This window comes from Somniosus microcephalus, chromosome 10 (genome assembly GCF_052327205.1).
Source record: "Somniosus microcephalus isolate GS21.2 chromosome 10, FLI_Smic_1.0, whole genome shotgun sequence".
In the NCBI taxonomy this organism is placed as follows: domain Eukaryota; kingdom Metazoa; phylum Chordata; class Chondrichthyes; order Squaliformes; family Somniosidae; genus Somniosus; species Somniosus microcephalus.
The window spans coordinates 147459307-147478803 of record NC_140996.1 but is presented as its reverse complement, the minus strand read 5'-3'; the positions used below and the strand labels follow the sequence as shown (position 1 = coordinate 147478803).

At 43.8% G+C, this 19497-nt stretch overlaps 1 protein-coding gene across 1 annotated transcript in view; it reads right to left on the bottom strand.

Moving 5' to 3' along the window:
• The window catches only part of LOC147111741 (neuronal PAS domain-containing protein 2-like), a 214086-nt gene that overhangs the window by 115811 nt on the left and 78778 nt on the right, over positions 1-19497 (bottom strand). Inside the window, exons 2-4 of the mRNA XM_085998936.1 lie at positions 12825-12878; positions 2161-2309; positions 184-275 (exon numbers count right to left, since the gene is read on the bottom strand). Of these exons, the coding sequence (XP_085855062.1) occupies positions 184-275; positions 2161-2309; positions 12825-12878 (295 nt within the window). The remainder of the gene's footprint in view (positions 1-183; positions 276-2160; positions 2310-12824; positions 12879-19497) is intronic.

The window sequence follows — 19497 nt, the reverse complement described above, 5'->3', positions numbered from 1 at the left end:
GAATCTTGGGAACCAGCTCTTGCCTTAACACCTGACTTTCATCCGTGCAAAGCAGAGCATGTTTCACACTAATGCTAAATTTGTAGTTAAATGCACCCTTAAATAATTCAATCAAATGTTAGATTAAAACATATGAAGGAAGTTAACTGGATGCTATTCTTTAAGTACATTTTCATTAGTCACCTCTAACATCAGTTGTGTAAATTCCTCATTGCTCAGAAATGAAGGCTTCCAATTATGCTGGATAATACTTGTCTCTGTCTGTGCTGAAGTTTCTAAAAAGCAATATGGTCAACTTTAGTATTTTACTGTAACAGTTGCATTAACACTGGCCCAGTGTATTATTTCCATATTAACATTTTAAACATCTATTATAATAAAATATCATGTAGCATAAACAGCTTTTTAAAAATCAATCAATCATATCCTCACAATAAGCATGAACTCAGTGTTGTAATACGACAGCTAAAGAGAACAGACCTTTATTTAAGTATCCCTTTTAGACTATCCTTTTAAAAAAAAGTAAACATCTACTTTATTATTGCCACACACACACCAACAATAACAAAAACAGTCTTTATAAAATAATTGTATCCTATACAGAAGTAAAATATTTGTTGCATCACACTACTAGTTAATGGTTCTTCACATTCAGTCAGTTATATAACCAGCTGACCATTTCTTGTTTGGTCTATTGAACTATAGCATTCACAGTATAAAAGGCACCAACATACTTGAGTTGTAACTGAAATCCAAAAATGTTTCATGATACCCTTCCCACATAAATTATTCATAGTAACCCTTTAAAAGAGTTAACTAACCTGCTCAATTTAGATGCAGAAGTTTTATGTGAATATTTAAAAATCATTGTAAAAGCAGAATGACAATGGGCCGGATATTCCGACCCCCACGGGTGGGTATGAGGTGTGCATGCTCCCGCAGGGGCCTCGCAAGTGCCGGTTTCAGGTAGGTGAAGCGCATGCGCTAAAACCCGGCACTTCCGATCTGTCCAGGACAGATCCTCCGCCTGCCCGGGAGAAGGGCCTCTGCGGGCAGAGAGTTCTGCTTTCTGCACAACCTCTGCCCGCTGAAAATCTTAAAAAATCTTACGCCTGGTAAAAGCGTAAGGCCTGCTTTTACCAGCATAATAGTTTAAAAAAATAATTTAAATTTTTTTTTCCACTCATTTATAATTTAAAAATACTTTTAAAAAAGGTAAGTTTATGTTTAGCCCCGTAAAAAACTTCAATTATTTTTTTCAAAAAATAAAATTTTTGTTTAAAATATTTAACTTAATGTAATTTTAACTAATTTTAAATACGTGATTTAAAAAAATTTTATTTAATGTTTAACTGTTTTTTAAGTGATCCCCATTCATACTTTTGACAGATCTGTGCGTAGAGACCTGTCAAAAGTGTGCAGGGGGATTCCCTTCTTTGATTGGTTCCCCATGGCCCACGTGATCCCAGGGACGCTTGCGAATCGCCTGCGCCCCTGTGATACCTGGGCCTCTGTGCGCACGCACCAGGAGAGGCCCAGGATCGGAAGTCTCGGGACCTACGGTGCTAGCAGGTAAGTGCGTAAATTTTTCCCGATCGGAGGCATCCGCACGCTGGAAACCTCCGATCGGAAAATCCGGCCCTATATGTAGGGATTGATAAACACAATGGGGTAGAGTTTCCGCTTTGAGTGCAATCAGTGACTCCGGCACAAAATGCGCCCAAAATTGCACCCGTTTTGAAAAGTGTTTTTTTTACCAAGATTCCACTTAAACTCATTTGCATATTGGCAAATGCAAAATCTGCCATCAACCAGCGCAATAGAGCAGTGTTTTCTAAAATGAAGGGTGGTAACTTGATACATTTTGATTAATAAAGCTGAAAATGGGTTTATCACAAAAAATAAACATTTTAAATCACAGTGTTAATCCACCAGCTGTGAGTAACCTGATTTTAAATGACTGAAAATGACTTTTAAAATATATACAAAACAGAACAGGCATTGCACCTGGACTTCTTCTAGGTAGCATGACTGAGTACCACGCACATGGTGCTTTTACCCACTTAGCCAAAAGAAGATGGGAAGAGGGGTGACTTCAAAAGCTTTTAAATTGAGTTAAATTTTAACCTCGCCTTTTGGGTTGGATCAGTTTTTTCTTACCATTGTGTTTTTGTAAAAAGTCGATTGTCTTCTGCAATACTGTAGATTTGTCCAGCTTACGCATACTGCCCGGAAGCATGACACTGAGCTCTTTGATGAGGACGTTGAACTGATCGCGTCTCTTTTTCTCAGACTTGTTACGTGAAGCCCTAAATTAAAATATAATAATATAATCTGACATCAAACAGGAAACGAGCTATATGAATAAAACGTTACGGATGTAAGCAGAACCAGTCCCTGCTCTCACAAATCTTTTAAAACTTTGATTTCACCTGTGACCGCAGGATATCTGCTCCCAGTGGCTGATAGAAAGTCAATCAAATAGCTTTTACCAATCAGACTAGGGCTCAGCTTCAAGCCTGATCGCACAGCAGCAACTATAAATTCTTGAGCCTCCTGTACCATCAGTATAATGATCATGCATTGCTTTTTCCATAGGCAATGATTTGTTTTGTATGCTAACTGTAGCAAAATCAGAAATGTATTCTTTATAAATACATTTATGATTTTGTTACATCTAGCCTACAGAGGAGAGCATCCCATCCATCTTGCAAACAGATTCCCAATATGAACTATCTTTAAGGACCACTAGTCATGCCGCATTTAAATGTGTTAATCCTGGACGCAGTAGGCCCCACGCCTGCTGTGGTCAGGATAAATCAATTTGCAGTCTGGGTCCTAAAAAATGTTAGCATATTCAAATAGGTCTAATGCCTGTTTTATGTGGCTTCCAGGGACACCTCTACAGCATCTGAACCAATATGGCGTTGAACGTGTTTCTGATGCTGTTGAAGTGCAGGAGGTTGCCCCTTAAATTGAACCTATTTGCTCCAGTTTTCAACCTGGGAAACAGGCACAATGAAATGCAATGTGACCCACATCATATTTTATTCTTATTAGCTGTGTAGACCTTTTTAACCCTGTGCTCTCTATTTTATTCTGGTCTATACTGAAGTCCCACCATCGATGGAATACTCCTGGAATACTTAAGTTATTATTCAACTAACAAAGAATTCTGTATCAAAGTAGGCGTCAGGCTAAGCCTGCTCAAATGAAACATCAGAACAAGAGGAATACAGGCAATACGCTACAACAATTATGCCTAGTTACAGGATTATCTTATTACTTTCTTCCACCAAAGTCAAAAAATGTTCTTATATAGATATAAAAAATGTGAATAAAATTTGCTATTCAAAGATGATCAAAATAATTGAGGGTAAATTCAGTGATTGCACACTGCCACTAGAGAGCTGTGCTCAAAAGGAGTGTGGGCTGGAGAATCAGTGCTACAGTGACGGAGCCCTATCTTTGGTCTGCACTCCCTTCCATCGAGTGCAGGTCCCCACTGACGTGTAATCACTGAATTTATCTTTCAATATCAGCCCATACAGGAAAATATGAGCTATTCTAAAGATTTATATAGGCTTTACCTGCTCTCCTAACAAACTTCATATTTGTACAATGTTATATATGTGGCTGAAAAAACAGTAAACCTGCAGAGCCTGGCATTAAAAATGTATTGTACATTCTTAGGAACTGCTCACTTCCTGGATCCGATCAGTATTCCCAAATGGGTGTGTGAGCACACAATTGTTTATGGCAGAAATTATCATTTTTTAATTATTGGGCTGCATAACAGAGAGAAGATGGAGATGATTTCAATGAGGGCAGAAGTCTCACTAATTTGACCTAGGTAATTGCTGGGACACATAAGGTTTTGGAGGTTCCAGGATACAAACTGGCAAATTAGCAATTTCTCATTTCCTAATGTATGCTTTGACAAAGAAAAGAAAGACTTGCATTTATATAGTGCCTTTCACAACCACCAGACGTCTCAAAGCGCTTTACAGCCAATGGAGTACTTTTGAAGGGTAGTCATTGTTGTAATGTGGGAAACGCGGCAGCCAATTTGCACACAGCAAACTCCCACAAACAGCAATGTGATAATGACCAGATAATCTGTTTCTTTAGTGATGTTGAGGGATAAATATTGGCCAGGACACCAGGGATAACTCCCCTGCTCTTCTTCGAAACAGTGCCATGGGATCTTTTATGTCCACCTTGGTTTAATGTCTCATCCGAAAGACGGCACCTCCGACAGTGCAGCGCTCCCTCAGCACTGCACTGGAGTGGCAGCCTAGCTTTATGTGCTCAAGTCCCTGGAGTGGGACTTTGAACCCACAACCTTCTGACTCAGAGGCGAGTGTGCTACCAATTAAGCCACAAGCCTAGTTCAATAAATGTTGGATAATTTTGCATTTGAGCTTCTGCTTACAAGGAATAGCACTGACATGGAAAGAGTTCCACTGACAGGAAAAGTGAATGTGAAACATCACCTCTGGCATTCATACACACATTCTCAATACAGAGGAGCAGCTGTACCAGGTCTTGTGTTCCTGACATAATCATGGAGGAGTAGCTTAAGAACAAGAATATATTGATGTCCTTCTCAAGATATTGTAGAATCTTCCTGGATTTTGGCACGAAATAAGGCACTCCAATCAAATCCACTTGACCAGGAGCAAAAATTAGATTTTCTTGGCAACCTACTCAGCAGAGTTACAATATTCCATGACTGGGCAGATAGATACTTTGTGGAATACTGTATTTGCCAACAATAACAAGTAGGGTGGATAGTTACTGAGGACTCCTGTTTACTGGCGATCTTCATGAACTGCTTTCCCCAGTGCACATCATCAAGTGAAGGAGCTGAATGATGTGCAGTGAAGAGAACTTCTTACCTGAAGAGAACTTGACAGTAGAAGTAGGTAGGAACAAAGAATCATAGAAATGTTGGCACTAAAGGAAGCCACGTGGCTCATTGTGCCTATGTTGGTGCTTCCTCCATGTCAGAGCTATCTATAATCAGATTTCACTGCTCTTTCACTCTACCCTATAATAACACAATATGAGTTATGTCTTTCAAGGAATTTGTCTTTAATGGCTTGGTAAGTTTAATGCTCAAGATAACAAACCAACTTGTATGTCAGCCGTGGCTCAGTTGGTAGCACTCTCGCTTCTGGGTCAGAGACTTGAGCACAAAAATCTAGGCTGACACTCCAGTGCAGTGCTGAGGGAGTGCTGCACTGTCGGTGGTGCTGTCCCTTGGATGAGATGTTAAACCGAGGTCCCGTCTGCTCCCTCAGGTGGACGTAAAAGATCGCATGGTACTATTTTGAAGAAGAGCAGGGGAGTTATCCCCAGTGTCCTGGCCAATATTTACCTCTCAGTCAACATCACTAAAGCAGATTATCTGGTCATTATCACATTGCTGTATGTGGGAGCTTGCTGTGCGCAAATTGCTGCTGCGTTTCCTAAATTACAACAGTGACTACACTTCAAAAAGTACTTCATTGGCTGTAAAGTGCTTTTGGACGTCTTGAGGGTGTGAAAGGCGCTATATAAATGCAAGTCTTTCTTTTTAACTGTCCTCTACTGTCTAATTCTACCTGTTGTGATCTACTTTTCAGAAGGGGAGTTAACCAGTCTCTAATAGTATCATCAGCAAAGGAGGAAAAAAAAGCCTCTTTGTAGATAAATACAATATTTGCTGCTTTTCACTTGAATGGGACAGCACCAGTTGCCAGGGATATTTGAGATAGATGAACTAATGGTAATGCATATTAGGATGTAGGAGTAGCTAACTCTTCAGATAGAACATTAAGAACCAAATTACTTATGCAATTGGAAAAATAGAGCTAACCTCCCATGAACTTGGGCCCCCTGCTGAACGCTCAACCACTCAGCAGTGCTCTCATCGCTGGGCTGCACGAATCAATCATGTTAATTAGCAGGCAGCAGGAAAGTCGCGTGCTGACTGCACTGCTTTTAACGGGCGCGGGCCGATCGCGCATTGCGATCCCTGTGCCAGTTTTCGGGCCTACTCCAATTTTTAGACCAGAGATTCTAAATCTTGCTCATGCGAGGTTGCTAACCCAAGCTTGAAATACAGTAAACTCTTTCTTATCCGGCACCTATGGGACCAGGATGGTGCCAGTTGATGAAACATTCTGGATAACAGAGAGGTATACCTACCAAGGCAATTTTTAACACAAACAAAAATAAAAAATCAAGAAATGTACTGTATAATTGGGTACTCACCTACAGAATGTTCCGTTAAATGTATGGTAGAATCGGCAAGATTACCGGTTATTGAGGTGTTGTTTTGTATTGAGATATATCTATTTTGCCGATTATTAAAGTATTCCGGATGATAAAGTGCCGTTTAAACAAGAGTTTACTGTACAAGGAAACTCCACCACCATCTATGCCATGGACCTACTCACAGAGATCATATTCAAGCATACAGCCTGCTCCCATCAACTTAAAACAGCTACCAGCAGATTATGCAATTTTAGTATCAACCTGAGACATTTCATAAAATATAATGCTGCAGTGAACCTACACTGTAGTTATTACACAACTGCTTTTAACATGAAGGAACATTTGCTTTCTCAAAAGTACTGTAGCAGCATCCACAGAACCATATTTGCCCACCCCCAAAATCTCTTCCCCCTCCCTCAAAATCTCTTCCCCCTCCTTCAAAATCTCTTCCCCCTCCCTAGTCCATTCTGATTTATACATAAGAACATAAGAATTAGGAGCAGGAGTAGGGCACACGGCCCCTCGAGCCTGCTCTGCCATTCAATAAGATCATGGCTGATCTTCGACCTCAACTCCACTTTCCCGCCTGATCCCCTAGAGTCCAAAAATCTATCAATCTCAGCCTTGAATATACTCAACGACTCAGCATCCACAGCCCTCTGGGGTAGAGAATTCCAAAGATTCACACTCTCTGAGTGAAGAAATTGCCCCTTATCTCTGTCTTAAATGGCCGACCCCTTATCCTGAGACTATGCCCCCTAGTTCTAGACTCTCCAGCAAGGGGAAACGATCTCTCAGCATGTACCTTGTCAATCCCCCTCAGAATCTTAGGCCGGAATTTTACCGGCGCTGAGAGGATGGGATTGGAGGCGGGTCAGCTGTGAAATTTGAAATGATTGACAGCGGGTCGGGACCTCGCTATCAACCCACCTCCACGCTAGTCTCCCAGGTGTCGGGTCTGTCAGTGCTGAACAGACCTGACACCAAGCAGCGGAACAGGCAATTTAGATCATTAGCTGGATTGTTGAGAGGCAATTAAATACTATTTTAAGCTTACCTTTAGATTTTTAGAGTTCGCCAATGGCTTCCCCGCTGCTCGGAGATCACGTCAGGTAAGGAGGTTGGGTGTTATGTCAGCATGGGATGATTTACTAACTTCACAGCTGCAAATGGTCTATAAAAGCTCCCATAGGTCTTCACTTTCCAAGGTTAGAAGCTGTTGCTTACTGCATTTGGAAGACAGATTGAGCTTTATGCAGCTTGCAAGTGTTTGGAGCAAACTCTCTATCCAGTGTCACCTCATTGGAACAACCTCTCTCACCATTGACAGATCGCTTTCGTCATCTCAACTTCACCTGCCATCTATTCCATCAGCATCGGTGGCCTTGAAAAAATCTCAACCTGTCTTCAGAATCCCACCACGATCAGTCCCAACACCAGCAACACCAGGCACACCAGCAGCACCAACATCAATACCAACCTTCTCCGCAATCAACTGATTTTGCACAGGACACAGGGCATCAGCACCCGACCACATTGCTGCCCGGGACACCATGGATGGCCTCACCATGGCCAGATTTACTTCACTTGATGCTGCACACTCTGGCTGCCACATGATGTGCCAGGTTGGCACCACCCCACACCAACACCATAAAGCATCCCTACAATGCCCCAAGCCATTCCTTTCACACTCATCACCATTGCGGGTGGGGGGTTGGGCACCTGCCCCCAAATTCTACCATTTTCCCGGCAGTCCCGCCTCCATACCCGCCTCCCCAGGGCTGGAAAAATCGCCGCCGTAAGTTGGTGTGAGTAAGGATGTGCAAGAGTAGGATAGGGAAGGTAGAGTGATCGGGATGTGATGAGTGGCACAGCAGGATGAGGTTAAGCGTGGCTTTGCAGTAACGTTTCGTGATCTACTGAGATCATTGAAAGATTTGCGCCACTGCAGCCTGGTCCTCCTAACGACATCCCTGCTTGTGCCCTCCTGTGCAATGTGCAACTAGGCTGCGTTGGTCTCCTGGGGATGTCTCTTCCGTCCGTTGGAAGGGAAAAGAACCTCCCTGCGTGCATATGCCTATATAAGCATATGGAGGGAGTCATGGGAGAGCCTGGGTGCAGCCATGCACCTTTTGCAGTGCTTGTCAGTGTTTGCAGCACCTCAATGCTGTAGAAAACTGACAGCACAACTGTCAAAGTAAATTTGGATATGGCCCCTTTAAAGAAACCGTTTGATGATGCCATCAGACCCGCTTCCTTTTAATTGGCCAGGAACCTCACTGGACGGGCTTAACAAGCCCAATCATCATGAAATCACTTCGTGGGATGGAGCAGGCAGCGGGCTGGGACCACGCTACTGACCCTGGCCGCACCAGACCTGCCTTGGTAGGTGAAATTGCAGCCATAAATGCTTCAATGAGATCACCTCTCATTCTTCTAAACTCCAGAGAGTATAGGCCCAATCTACTCAATCTCTCCTCACAGGACAACCCTCATCCCAGGGATCCATCTAGTGAACCTTTGTTGCATCGCCTCCAAGGCATGTATGTTCTTTTGCAGATAAGGAGAACAAAACTGTGCACAGTACTCCAGGTGTGGTCTCACCAAGGCCCTGTACAACTGTAGTAAGACGTCCTTACTCTTATACTCCAACCCCCTTGCAATAAAGGCCAACAAGCCATTTGCCTTCCTAATTGCTTGCTGTACCTGCATGCTAACTCTCTGTGTTTCCTGTGCGAGGACACCTAAATCTCTCTGAACACCAACATTTAATAGTTTCTCACCATTTAAAAATATTCTGTTTTTCTATTCTTCCTCCCAAAGTGAGTAACCTCATATTATAAATAGCAACAGAAAATGCTGGAAAAACTCAGCAGGCCAGGCAACATCCGTGGAGAGAAATTAGAGTCGACGTTTCAGGTCTGACCCTTTTTCAAAACTGGAAAGAAAACCTCATATTATACTTCATCTGCCACCTTATTGCCCCTTGTCTAGATTTCAGTCAGCGTACATCCTGATTTTGAGTTGTACGTCCAATTTTTCTTTCAACTGCTTGTCCACACATTCCAAAAGTAACACAAAATATCAGCACTTCACACAAGGGACAACCTTCTTTCCAGTCCTCCAACATGACCTTTGATTGTCTCTTCCCCTAACGCCAGTATCTGCTTTACTTCATATAGGTCCAAATTTTGAGCCATTATATTTTAAGTTTGCAAAACTTATATAAAATAGCACAATAGGTTTTCTAGCCTAAGAAACAAAAAATAAAAAAATATTCAGCTGATAACAATGGAAAATGTCATACTCTTCTATCATTCTATAATGCATTACCACTCTATTCATTTCTTCCACAACCAGCTAGTTATCTCCAGTTACTCTTTTTCCTTTAACTAGTTTCAGTTGAAAATCCACAAGAAGGGTGTCGCAGTGGTATTTTATCTGGTGCTTAGGTTCAAATGCAGACGTGGCTGATGGATGAAAGTCTCCTGTCTGTTGGCTGTCAGAATCAATAGGAAATGAGTGTAGGAAATTTCAATGGCCTGGGTTGACACCATAAAGCTGCCCCTAATTTGGCACCAAATTGGCAATCTCACTCAGGGAAACCACAGTATGGGGGGAATTTTGACGGCACTCAGGGGTGGGTTTGGAGGCAGGACTGCTGGCAAAATTGCAAAGATTGACAGCGGGTCCCGAACCCGCTGTCAACCCGCCTCCATACAATCTTCCCAAGTGTCGGGTCCCTGATTTGCGCAGGGACCCGACACCTAGTGGCGGGAAGAGGATTATAGGCACTTAACTGCCTGTTAACAATTAGTTAACAGACAGTTAAGAGGCTTTTTTCAATTTTGACATGTCGACTGCGGGCTTCCCGACGTCCGGACACCACGCCAGGGTAAGTGTGGCATTCTGTGGGTCTACCGTAAGGTTTATGCATTGATGATAGCTGCAGAAGTTGAGTGAAGGATCCCATGGTACACTGGTGAGTTTCAGAGGTAAGAAAATGTTGGGAAAATCATTTTTAATGTATTTAGACTTTCCTGTAGATAACAAGGTTTGAAGTGTTTGTGTAGTCCCACCTCATTGGGAGAATCTCTCTCACCAGTGACAAATCGCTTCTGTAATCAGCTGTCATCTGTTTTATCCCAAGGAGATAGTCACTGGAGAGCCTGGGTGCAAGGACTCACCTTTGTACAGTGATTGGCAGTGTTTGCAGCACCTCAATGCTGTCAAACACTGAAAAATCATGTAAAAAAAAATATGCGTGTCCCCTTTAAGAAAACCGGCAGATGACACGTCATCAACTGACGTCATCTGACACCGGCTTTCTCTTAATTGGCTGGCTTAACTAGGCCAACTGGCGTAAAATTACGTTTGTGCGTTGGGCGTCGTTGGGGACGGGATCGGAACCCAGAAGGCAGATGACCCGCTCCCAACTCGCACCGAAAGGTAAAATCGCGACCTATGTCTAGTATAGCAAATGGAAAAATGTCACACTAGTGACATTATGAGGTTATGACTAAGGTACATTGTTGGGCAGCATTGAAGGAGATTTGCTTCACATTTAATTGTTTTTTCTTTTCACATTTAACTGTGGCAAATATTTACATAAATTCTAATTAATTGCATAGAGATCTTTATTGTTCTATCCTGCTGGAACTATCAATGTTGTATCATCAGCCAGCTGACCCAGAGAAGTGGTGCGTCGGATTACATAGAATTACAAAATACATAGAATTTACAGCACAGAAACAGGCCATTTGGCCCAACAGGTCTATGCCGGTGTTTATACTTCACACAAACCTCCTCCCACCTTACTTTATCTCACCCTATCACCATATCCTTCTAGTCCTTTCTCACTCATGTGCTTATCTAGCTTCCCTTGAAATGCACTTATGCTATTTGCCTCAACCACTCCCTGTGGTAACGTTTTCCACATTATAACTATTCTCTGAGTAAATAAGTTTCTCCTGAATTCCTTATTGGATTTATTAGTGACTATCTTATATTTATGACCTCTAGTTTTGGACTCCCCCACAAGTAGAAACTAGGGGGGCGATTTTCTGATGTCGGAGGAGGTGGGTTTGGAGGCGGGAAAATTAGATTCAAAGAGGTCGGGTACCAACCCGCCTCCGTGGGATTTTGCCGCTGCCGGTTTTGGAGGTCGGGAAACGCTCCCTCCTCCAGCTAGCCATTGCGCTATTTAACTTCCTTAAATGCTTGTTAAGGGCCTCTCTGAGCCTATTTTGAGAGGCCCTCATGATTTTTCCAGCATTTCAGCGTGAGGAGGAGGAGGAGGAGGAGGTCAGGGTGCCAGTGAATCGACCAGTGGCAACGGCAGCATGCGAGCACATGACTGCCTGGGATGCAAGGGGTGAACTTATCATGGCCAGATTTGCATAGGTTGCTCAAGTTGGCACATGTCCTTGGCTCCATCCTAGGACATCATTGACAATGGACATGACTCTCTGGCCTCCTTTCACTCAGGCTACCAAACAGACAACACAAGTGTGACGGAGCCCACAATGTGGAGCTGCCTAAGACGAAAGAACAGATGGCATAACGCCAACATTTTGGCTTCAAATTATTTTAATGCTTTCCAACAGGGATGGCATTTCATCACTACACAGAAACAGTCTCCCAATCTGCACACAGATCTGGAGGTTATATCCCTTGCCAGCTGTACCCACACAGCCTTGGTTTCTTTGGCAGGCCTCTTCCTCCAAGATGAGTGGAAGAGCACCTCCATGCTAGCTGTCTCCCCCTCAAACAACATTTGCAGCACCTCATCTGAGAGCCTCGGTTAGGCCCTTGCCTTGGAATTGGACATAGTGGTTTCTCAAAAGATGTTGGAGGTGGTGCAGGAGATGCAGAAATGCTGTGGAATGAGCCAAGGGAGCAATAAGTCATAAAATCAGACTGGAAAAGTGCAGTCAACAGAGGCGAGTTTCAGTCCCAAAACACTAATTGAGCAAGGGCATCCCACAACTCTGAAATCAAGTGGCCAATCATGGGGAAAATCGCAAAATTTTGAAACCTATCAGTGGAGGCGAGTTTCAAACCCACCCAAACTGAAACCCGCTTCCATCTCGCCTCCAGTGGGAAAATCGCCCCCATTGTCTCCAGGTCTACCCTATCAAACCCCTTCATAATCTTAAAGACCTCTAACAGGTCACTTCTCAGTCTTCTCTTTTCTAGAGAAAAGAGCCCCAGCCTGTTTAGTGTTAATTCCCTTATTAAAAAATTCAGAAAAATAATCTCAAACAATTAACTTAAGGTCAACCATTTCAATGTCCCAGCATTTTTCTATTGATTCTTAAGTCCTATTTCTTCTTTGGAGAGACTGCATTAAATAATAAATGCTCATGATTCTGTCACTATATTCCGTGATTTAGTCATCCATTCAATTAGATTTTCTAAAATAACTTCACATGACCAGGAAAGACAGGAGAAAAGAAAAACCATGTACACAAACGCTACAATGGAAATTTGAAACAAAACAGCTTGAAATGCAATGCTTACTTTCATTTTATTCTGTTAAAGGCCACACTAAATCTCACCTCTTTGCCTTGTCCTTGTCATCTTCATCCATTAGTTCTTCTACAAAATGGTCTCTGTAAAATGAATAAAAATCTTTATTATAGTTTTCTATTAATGCAAAATTACACCACCACATTTCTACACAAACTAATGTTTTTTTACAGATTTAAAGGAGTGTTATTGCCATTCTAGTTCATTAACTGCTTTCCAAAATCTTCAGCTATAATAATTGTCATGTTGTCTGCCAAAATTGGACCCTCTCACAAATGATACAAAGCTCAGCTTAGAAAGTTATTTATCAATACAAACATTTTGAGTGCTGAGTATCCCTTGCTCATTAGCAACATCCTGAACAAAATAAAGAGTATTTCCTACTCTCATACTCTTTGAAGGAATTATTTTAATTTTAAAAGAATTTGAAGTCTTTTTGGGAAGATCACTGACATGAATCTTGTCATTCATGTGGCTTATGAAATAATACTGGGCGGCCTGCTGGTGGCGCTGTCCAGGGAGAGTATAAATACTCGGGCATGGGCCCAGCTTGCTCAGGACATTCTTTAACAGGAACTAATGAAAGACACAACTAGATCTCCATGTTGAAAAACAGTTGATTAAAGCCTTGTTTAATACTCAGACCAAGTGCCTAGTAGTTCTCTTATGTCAATTTAATCAACTGCAACCCACTCCACGCTTTGAGTGATTTGGGAACAGACAGCTACGATTCAAACTGTAGAAGGGAACTCGGACGTAGTAATCAATCCATCATGGAGACACTACTCAGACCCGCTAGTCTCGACCTGGACCCGAATTCACTTACAGCTGCTAAGGTATTGTACCTTCAGCAACTTCCTCGAGGAGTGTGGTGAGAATGTTCCTAATAAGTTACGAATGCTTGCCAATTATGTATCCCCTCATGTGTTTGACTATATTTGAAGACTGTGTAGACTATGGGGTCGATTTTCATTGACCCGTGGAGTCGGGATTGGAGGCATGCGGGGGATTAAAGTCCCGAATTCGGGGGTCCCGACACCATCCCACCCCCTACCCGCCTCCATGTATGTTTCAAAGGAGGCGGGTACCCGCCCCACACTGGGACCCGCCTACCCGAGGCGGGAAGGGATTAGTGCCAATTAACTGCCTGTTAACAGGTAGTTAACAGGCAGTTTTTAGCCTAATCCCTATTTTAAAGCTTAAAGTGTGGGATTTCCAATGGCTCCAAACCACGCCATGTTAGAGGAGTCGGGCCGTTAGAGTCATAGAGTCATAGAGTTATACAGCACGGATAGAGGCCCTTCGGCCCATCGTGTCCGCGCCGGCCATCAAGCCCTGTCTAATCTAATCCCATATTCCAGCATTTGGTCCGTAGCCTTGTATGCTGTGGCATTTCAAGTGCTCATCCAAATGCTTCTTAAATGTTGTGAGGGTTCCTGCCTCCACAACCCTTTCAGGCAGTGAGTTTCAGACTCCAACCACCCTCTGGGTGAAAAAGTTCTTTCTCAAATCCCCTCTAAACCTCCCGCCCTTTACCTTGAATCTATGCCCCCTAGTTATTGACCCCTCTACTAAGGGAAAAAGCTCCTCAGCATCCATCCTATCTATGCCCCTCATAATTTTGTACACCTCAATCATGTGCCCCCTCAGCCTCCTCTGCTCCAAGGAAAACAAACCCAATCTGCCCAGTCTCTCTTCATAGCTGAAGCGCTCCAGCCCTGGTAACATCCTGGTGAACCTCCTCTGCACCCTCTCCAACGCGATCACATCCTTCCTGTAGTGTGGCGACCAGAACTGCACACAGTATTCCAGCTGTGGCCTAACCAGTGTTTTATACAGCTCCATCATAACCTCCTTGCTCTTATATTCAATGCCTCGGCTAATGAAGGCAAGTATCCCATATGCCTTTTTTACCACCTTATCCACCTGTTCCGCCGCCTTCAGGGATCTGTGTACTTGCACACCCAGATCCCTCTGACCCTCCGTCTTGCCTAGGGTCTTACCATTCATTGTGTATTCCCTTGCCTTGTTAGTCCCCCCAAAGTGCATCACCTCGCACTTTTCCGGGTTAAATTCCATTTGCCACTGTTCCGCCCATCTGACCAACCCATCTATATCGTCCTGCAGACTGAGGCTACCCTCCTCGCTATTTACCACCCTACCAATTTTTGTATCATCCGCGAACTTACTGATCATACCTTTTACATTCATATCCAAGTCATTAATGTAGACCACAAACAGCAAGGGACCCAGCACCGATCCCTGTGGTACCCCACTGGCCACAGGCTTCCAGTCACAAAAACAACCTTCGACCATCACCCTCTGCCTTCTGCCACTAAGCCAGTTTTGTATCCAATGTGCCAAGGCACCCTGGATTCCATGGGCTCTTACCTTCTTGACCAGTCTCCTGTGCGGGACTTTATCGAAGGCCTTACTGAAATCCATGTATACCACATCCACTGCGTTACCCTCATCCACACACCTAGTCACCCCCTCAAAAAATTCAATCAAATTAGTCAGACATGATCTTCCCTTGACAAAGCCATGTTGACTATCCCTGATTAATCCTTGCCTCTCCAAGTGGAGACAAATTTTGTCCCTCAGAATTTTTTCCAATAATTTTCCTACCACTGATGTTAGGCTCACTGGCCTGTAGTTCCCCGGTTTTTCCCTACTTCCCTTCTTGAATAATGGTACTACATTAGCGGTTCTCCAGTCCTCTGGCACATCCCCTGTGGCCAGAGAGGTCCTGAATATATGTGTTAGAGCCCCCGCAATCTCTTCCTTTGCCTCACACAGCAGCCTGGGATACATTTCATCCGGGCCTGGGGATTTATCCATTTTTAGGCCAGCTAAAACCGCCAATACCTCCTCCCTCTCGATGTTAATATGGTCGAGCATATCACAGTCCCCCCGCCCTATTTCTATGTCTACATCGTCCTTCTCCATAGTGAAAACAGATGCAAAAAACTCATTTAGAACCCCTCCTACATCTTCCGGCTCCACACACAGATTGCCACTTTTGTCCCTAATGGGCCCTATTTTTTCCCTAGCTATCCTCTTACCCTTAATATACTTATAAAACATCTTAGGATTTTCCTTTATTTTGCTCGCCAGTGTTATTTCATGGCCCCTCCTTGATCTCCTAATTTCTTTTTTAAGTATCCCCCTGCACTTTTTGTACTCCTCTAGGGCTTCCTCCGTCTTTAGCCTTTTGTATCTGCCAAAAGCCCTCCTTTTTTTCCTAATCCATTCTCGTATATCCCCTGACATCCAAGGTTCCCTGTGGTTTTTGGAACCACCCTTGACCTTTACGGGAACATGTTGCCATTGTATGATCTCAATCTCCCTTCTGAAAGCCTCCCATTGCTCCGATGCGGATTTTCCTACAAGTAGCTGATCCCAGTCCATTTTGGCCAGATCCTGCCTTATCCTATTAAAATCGACCTTCCCCCAATTTAGAACCTTTATTTCCGGCCCATCCATGTCCTTTTCCATGACCACCTTAAATCTTACCATATTATGGTCACTGTCACCAAAGTGCTCACCTACTAGCACTTTTTCCACTTGGCCAGCCACATTCCCTAGAATTAGGTCCAGTACCGCCCCCTCTCTTGTAGGACTTTCTACATGCTGGCTCAAAAAGCTCTCCTGGATGCACTTTAAGAATTCTACACCCTCTGAGCCTTTCACACTCTGACTATCCCAGTTAATATTGGGGAAGTTGAAATCCCCCATTATTATTACCCTATTATTTGCACATTTCTCTGAGATTTGCCTACATATCTGTTCCTCTATCTCCCCCTGACTGTTTGGAGGCCTATAGTACACTCCCAGCAAAGTGCTTGCCCCCTTTTTGTTTTTAAGCTCCACCCATATGGCCTCATTAGAGGAACCTGCTAATATATCATCCCTCCTTACTGCAGTAATTGACTCCTTAATTAATATTGCGACACCCCCTCCTCTTATACCTCCCCCTCTGTTTCGCCTGAAGATTCTGTACCCCGGAATATTGAGCTGCCAGTCTTGCCCCTCCCTCAACCATGTCTCCGTGATAGCAACAATATCATACTCCCATGTGTTTATCAACACCTTCAGTTCATCCACCTTATTTGCAAGACTCCTTGCATTAAAATAGATGCCATCCAGCCTTGCCCTTATATGTTTGCCCTGCCTACCAAGCTGACTTGTTTTTTTCTCTATAATGGCAGCACATCACCCCCTATCAACCGTTGGGTTGAAGGACTTGGAGGGGTCGAGATGTTGGTGTTCAGGTGAGTGATGTGTGCATCAGTGCAAAGGTAAGTGTGTAAAGAAGTTTAAATTACCTGTACTTATCTTTTCAGCCTTCCTTCCTCTAGGTTTCGGGAGTCCATCATCTAACTGGCACAGAAAGTAGAATGGCTGTGAACCGTCAAAAGTGACAGCCTACAGCTTTCTGTGCCGGTGAGATTTCTAACTGAGTCTGTGTAGAAGGACTCAGGTTAGAAGTAAGACTGTCAGTGTTTGACTGCTTCAACAGGTGTGAAACGCTGATATTTCATCTGTCAAAACGTCTTGACAGATGAAATTTCAGTCTGTGACGTCACCTGTTGCCGGGTGGCCCTTAATTGGCCTGCTGAGCCCGCTGGGCAGGCTCAACAAGGTCAATCAAGTTAAAATCACGTGGATTGGCCGCATCTCGATGGAGGCGGGACTACAATCCCAAAAATTGTAGTCCCGCCTCCTTCCCGACTTCTGAATGAAAATCACCCCCTATGACTCCACTATCCAAACACTACAGCAACTATATGTTAAGGCCCCAAAAGAAATTTTTGATCGGCACCTACTGGCCACAACTCGACAACAACCTGGGGTATCACTTGACGAATTCCTTCAAGAGCTTTGCAGGCTCAGCAAAGATTGTAACCTTAAAGCTGTCTCAGCTGAGCACTACCGGGAAGAATTAATTCGTGACTCTTTTATTAACGGAATTGCTTCTCCCCTCATACGCCAGCATCTGTTGGAGAATAAAACCCTCAGGTTACAAGCTGCCTATAACCAGGCATATTCTCTGGACTTAGCTCTGCGCCTGTGGGGGCCCGCACCCGGAGCCACGATCTCCCCAGTCCCCCTCAGATCGATCAAGGTGACATGGACTCTGCCAGCCCGCCGGTAGAACCAAGCGACCCAGGGACCAAAACACGGTCCAAGGAGACGTGCCTTCTGGCCTCCAACAGTGATCCAAATGACTGCGTCTATTCTTAGTCCGATTAATTTGGTAGAAGGAAGCCGCCGGACTTCTAATCTTTCAGGCGGGAAGAATGACATGAATCTTGTCATTCATGTGGAAATGACTTATGAAATAATACTGGGCGGCCTGCTGGTGGCACTGTCCAGGGAGAGTATAAATACTCGGGCGTGGGCCCAGCTTGCTCAGGACATTCTTTAACAGGAACTAGTGAAGGGCACAACTAGATCTCCATGTTGAAAAACACTTGATTAAAGCCTTGTTTAATACTCAGACCAAGTGCCAAGTGTCAATCACTTTCAAATTAGTTGGTCTTATCATATAATCATAAAATAGTACAGCATAGAAGGAGGCCATTCGGCCCATCAAGTCTGCACTGCCTGTTTCGAAGAGCAATCCAGTTAGTCCCACTCCCCAGCTCTTTCCCCATAGCTCTGCAATTTTTTCTCTTCAAGTACATATCCAATTCCCTTTTGAAGTCTACTATTGAATTTGTATTTACCACCCTATCAGGCAGTGCATTCCAAATCCTAACCACTTGTGTAAAAACGTTTTTCCTCATGTCGCCTCTGGTTCTTTTGCCAATCGCCTTTGTTACGTCCGTGTATAATAAGATACAGACTGCAGCAGAAACGGTACAACAGGTGTTTACTCAACGTGGCTCACAGTTGAACTGATCTGTACAGATTACTACTCAGGGCTATATACAGGTGTGATCACTGCCGGTACTACAGTATACATGAGCTGTAAAAGATAGTTCCCCACTTAAAGGTATATACATTACAATTCCTCCCCTTTTAGATTAACAGTACCATAACACTCATTTAACAATTAAATATCAAACTAATTACAATTAACACTTTTAACATGCAACATTAGCTGAAAATAGTCTATTTATATATTCAGTCTTTGGGGAGGCTTCCTGATCCTTTCTGGATAGCGCCTTTACCGAGTGTCTTGCTCTTGGTGTGGAGGCGATTCTGGCCCCCTGTCGTCGGTTGGTTCATCAGCTTCCGATGCTACTGTTTCTGGGGTAGATGCGACCTGTACGTCGGGTTCATCACCAGGTACGTATGGGCGAGGCATGGGGTTGACTTGTTCCTGTGACTCTAGGATCTGGTCAGCATGGCGTCTCACGATGCTCTCCCCAACGTCCACTGTGTACATTAGTGGGCCCTGCCGTGTGCATATCGTTCCTGGTTGCCATTTTTCTGTTCGGTAGTCGCGGGCCAAGACTGGTTGCCCTACATTGAAGCTCCTTGTTGGCTTCTCATGGATATGCTGGAATTGCTGACTCTCAACATCTCTTCGTCCGTTTGGTCTGAGCAAATCCAGGCGAGATCTTAACCTTCGGTTAAAGAACATCATGGCTGGGGCCTGGTTGGTGACTGCATGTGTCGCATTCCGGTAGGCGAACAGGAATTTGTCCACCTTGTGCTGCAGCGGAATGTTGTCATTGTACATAGCCTTTA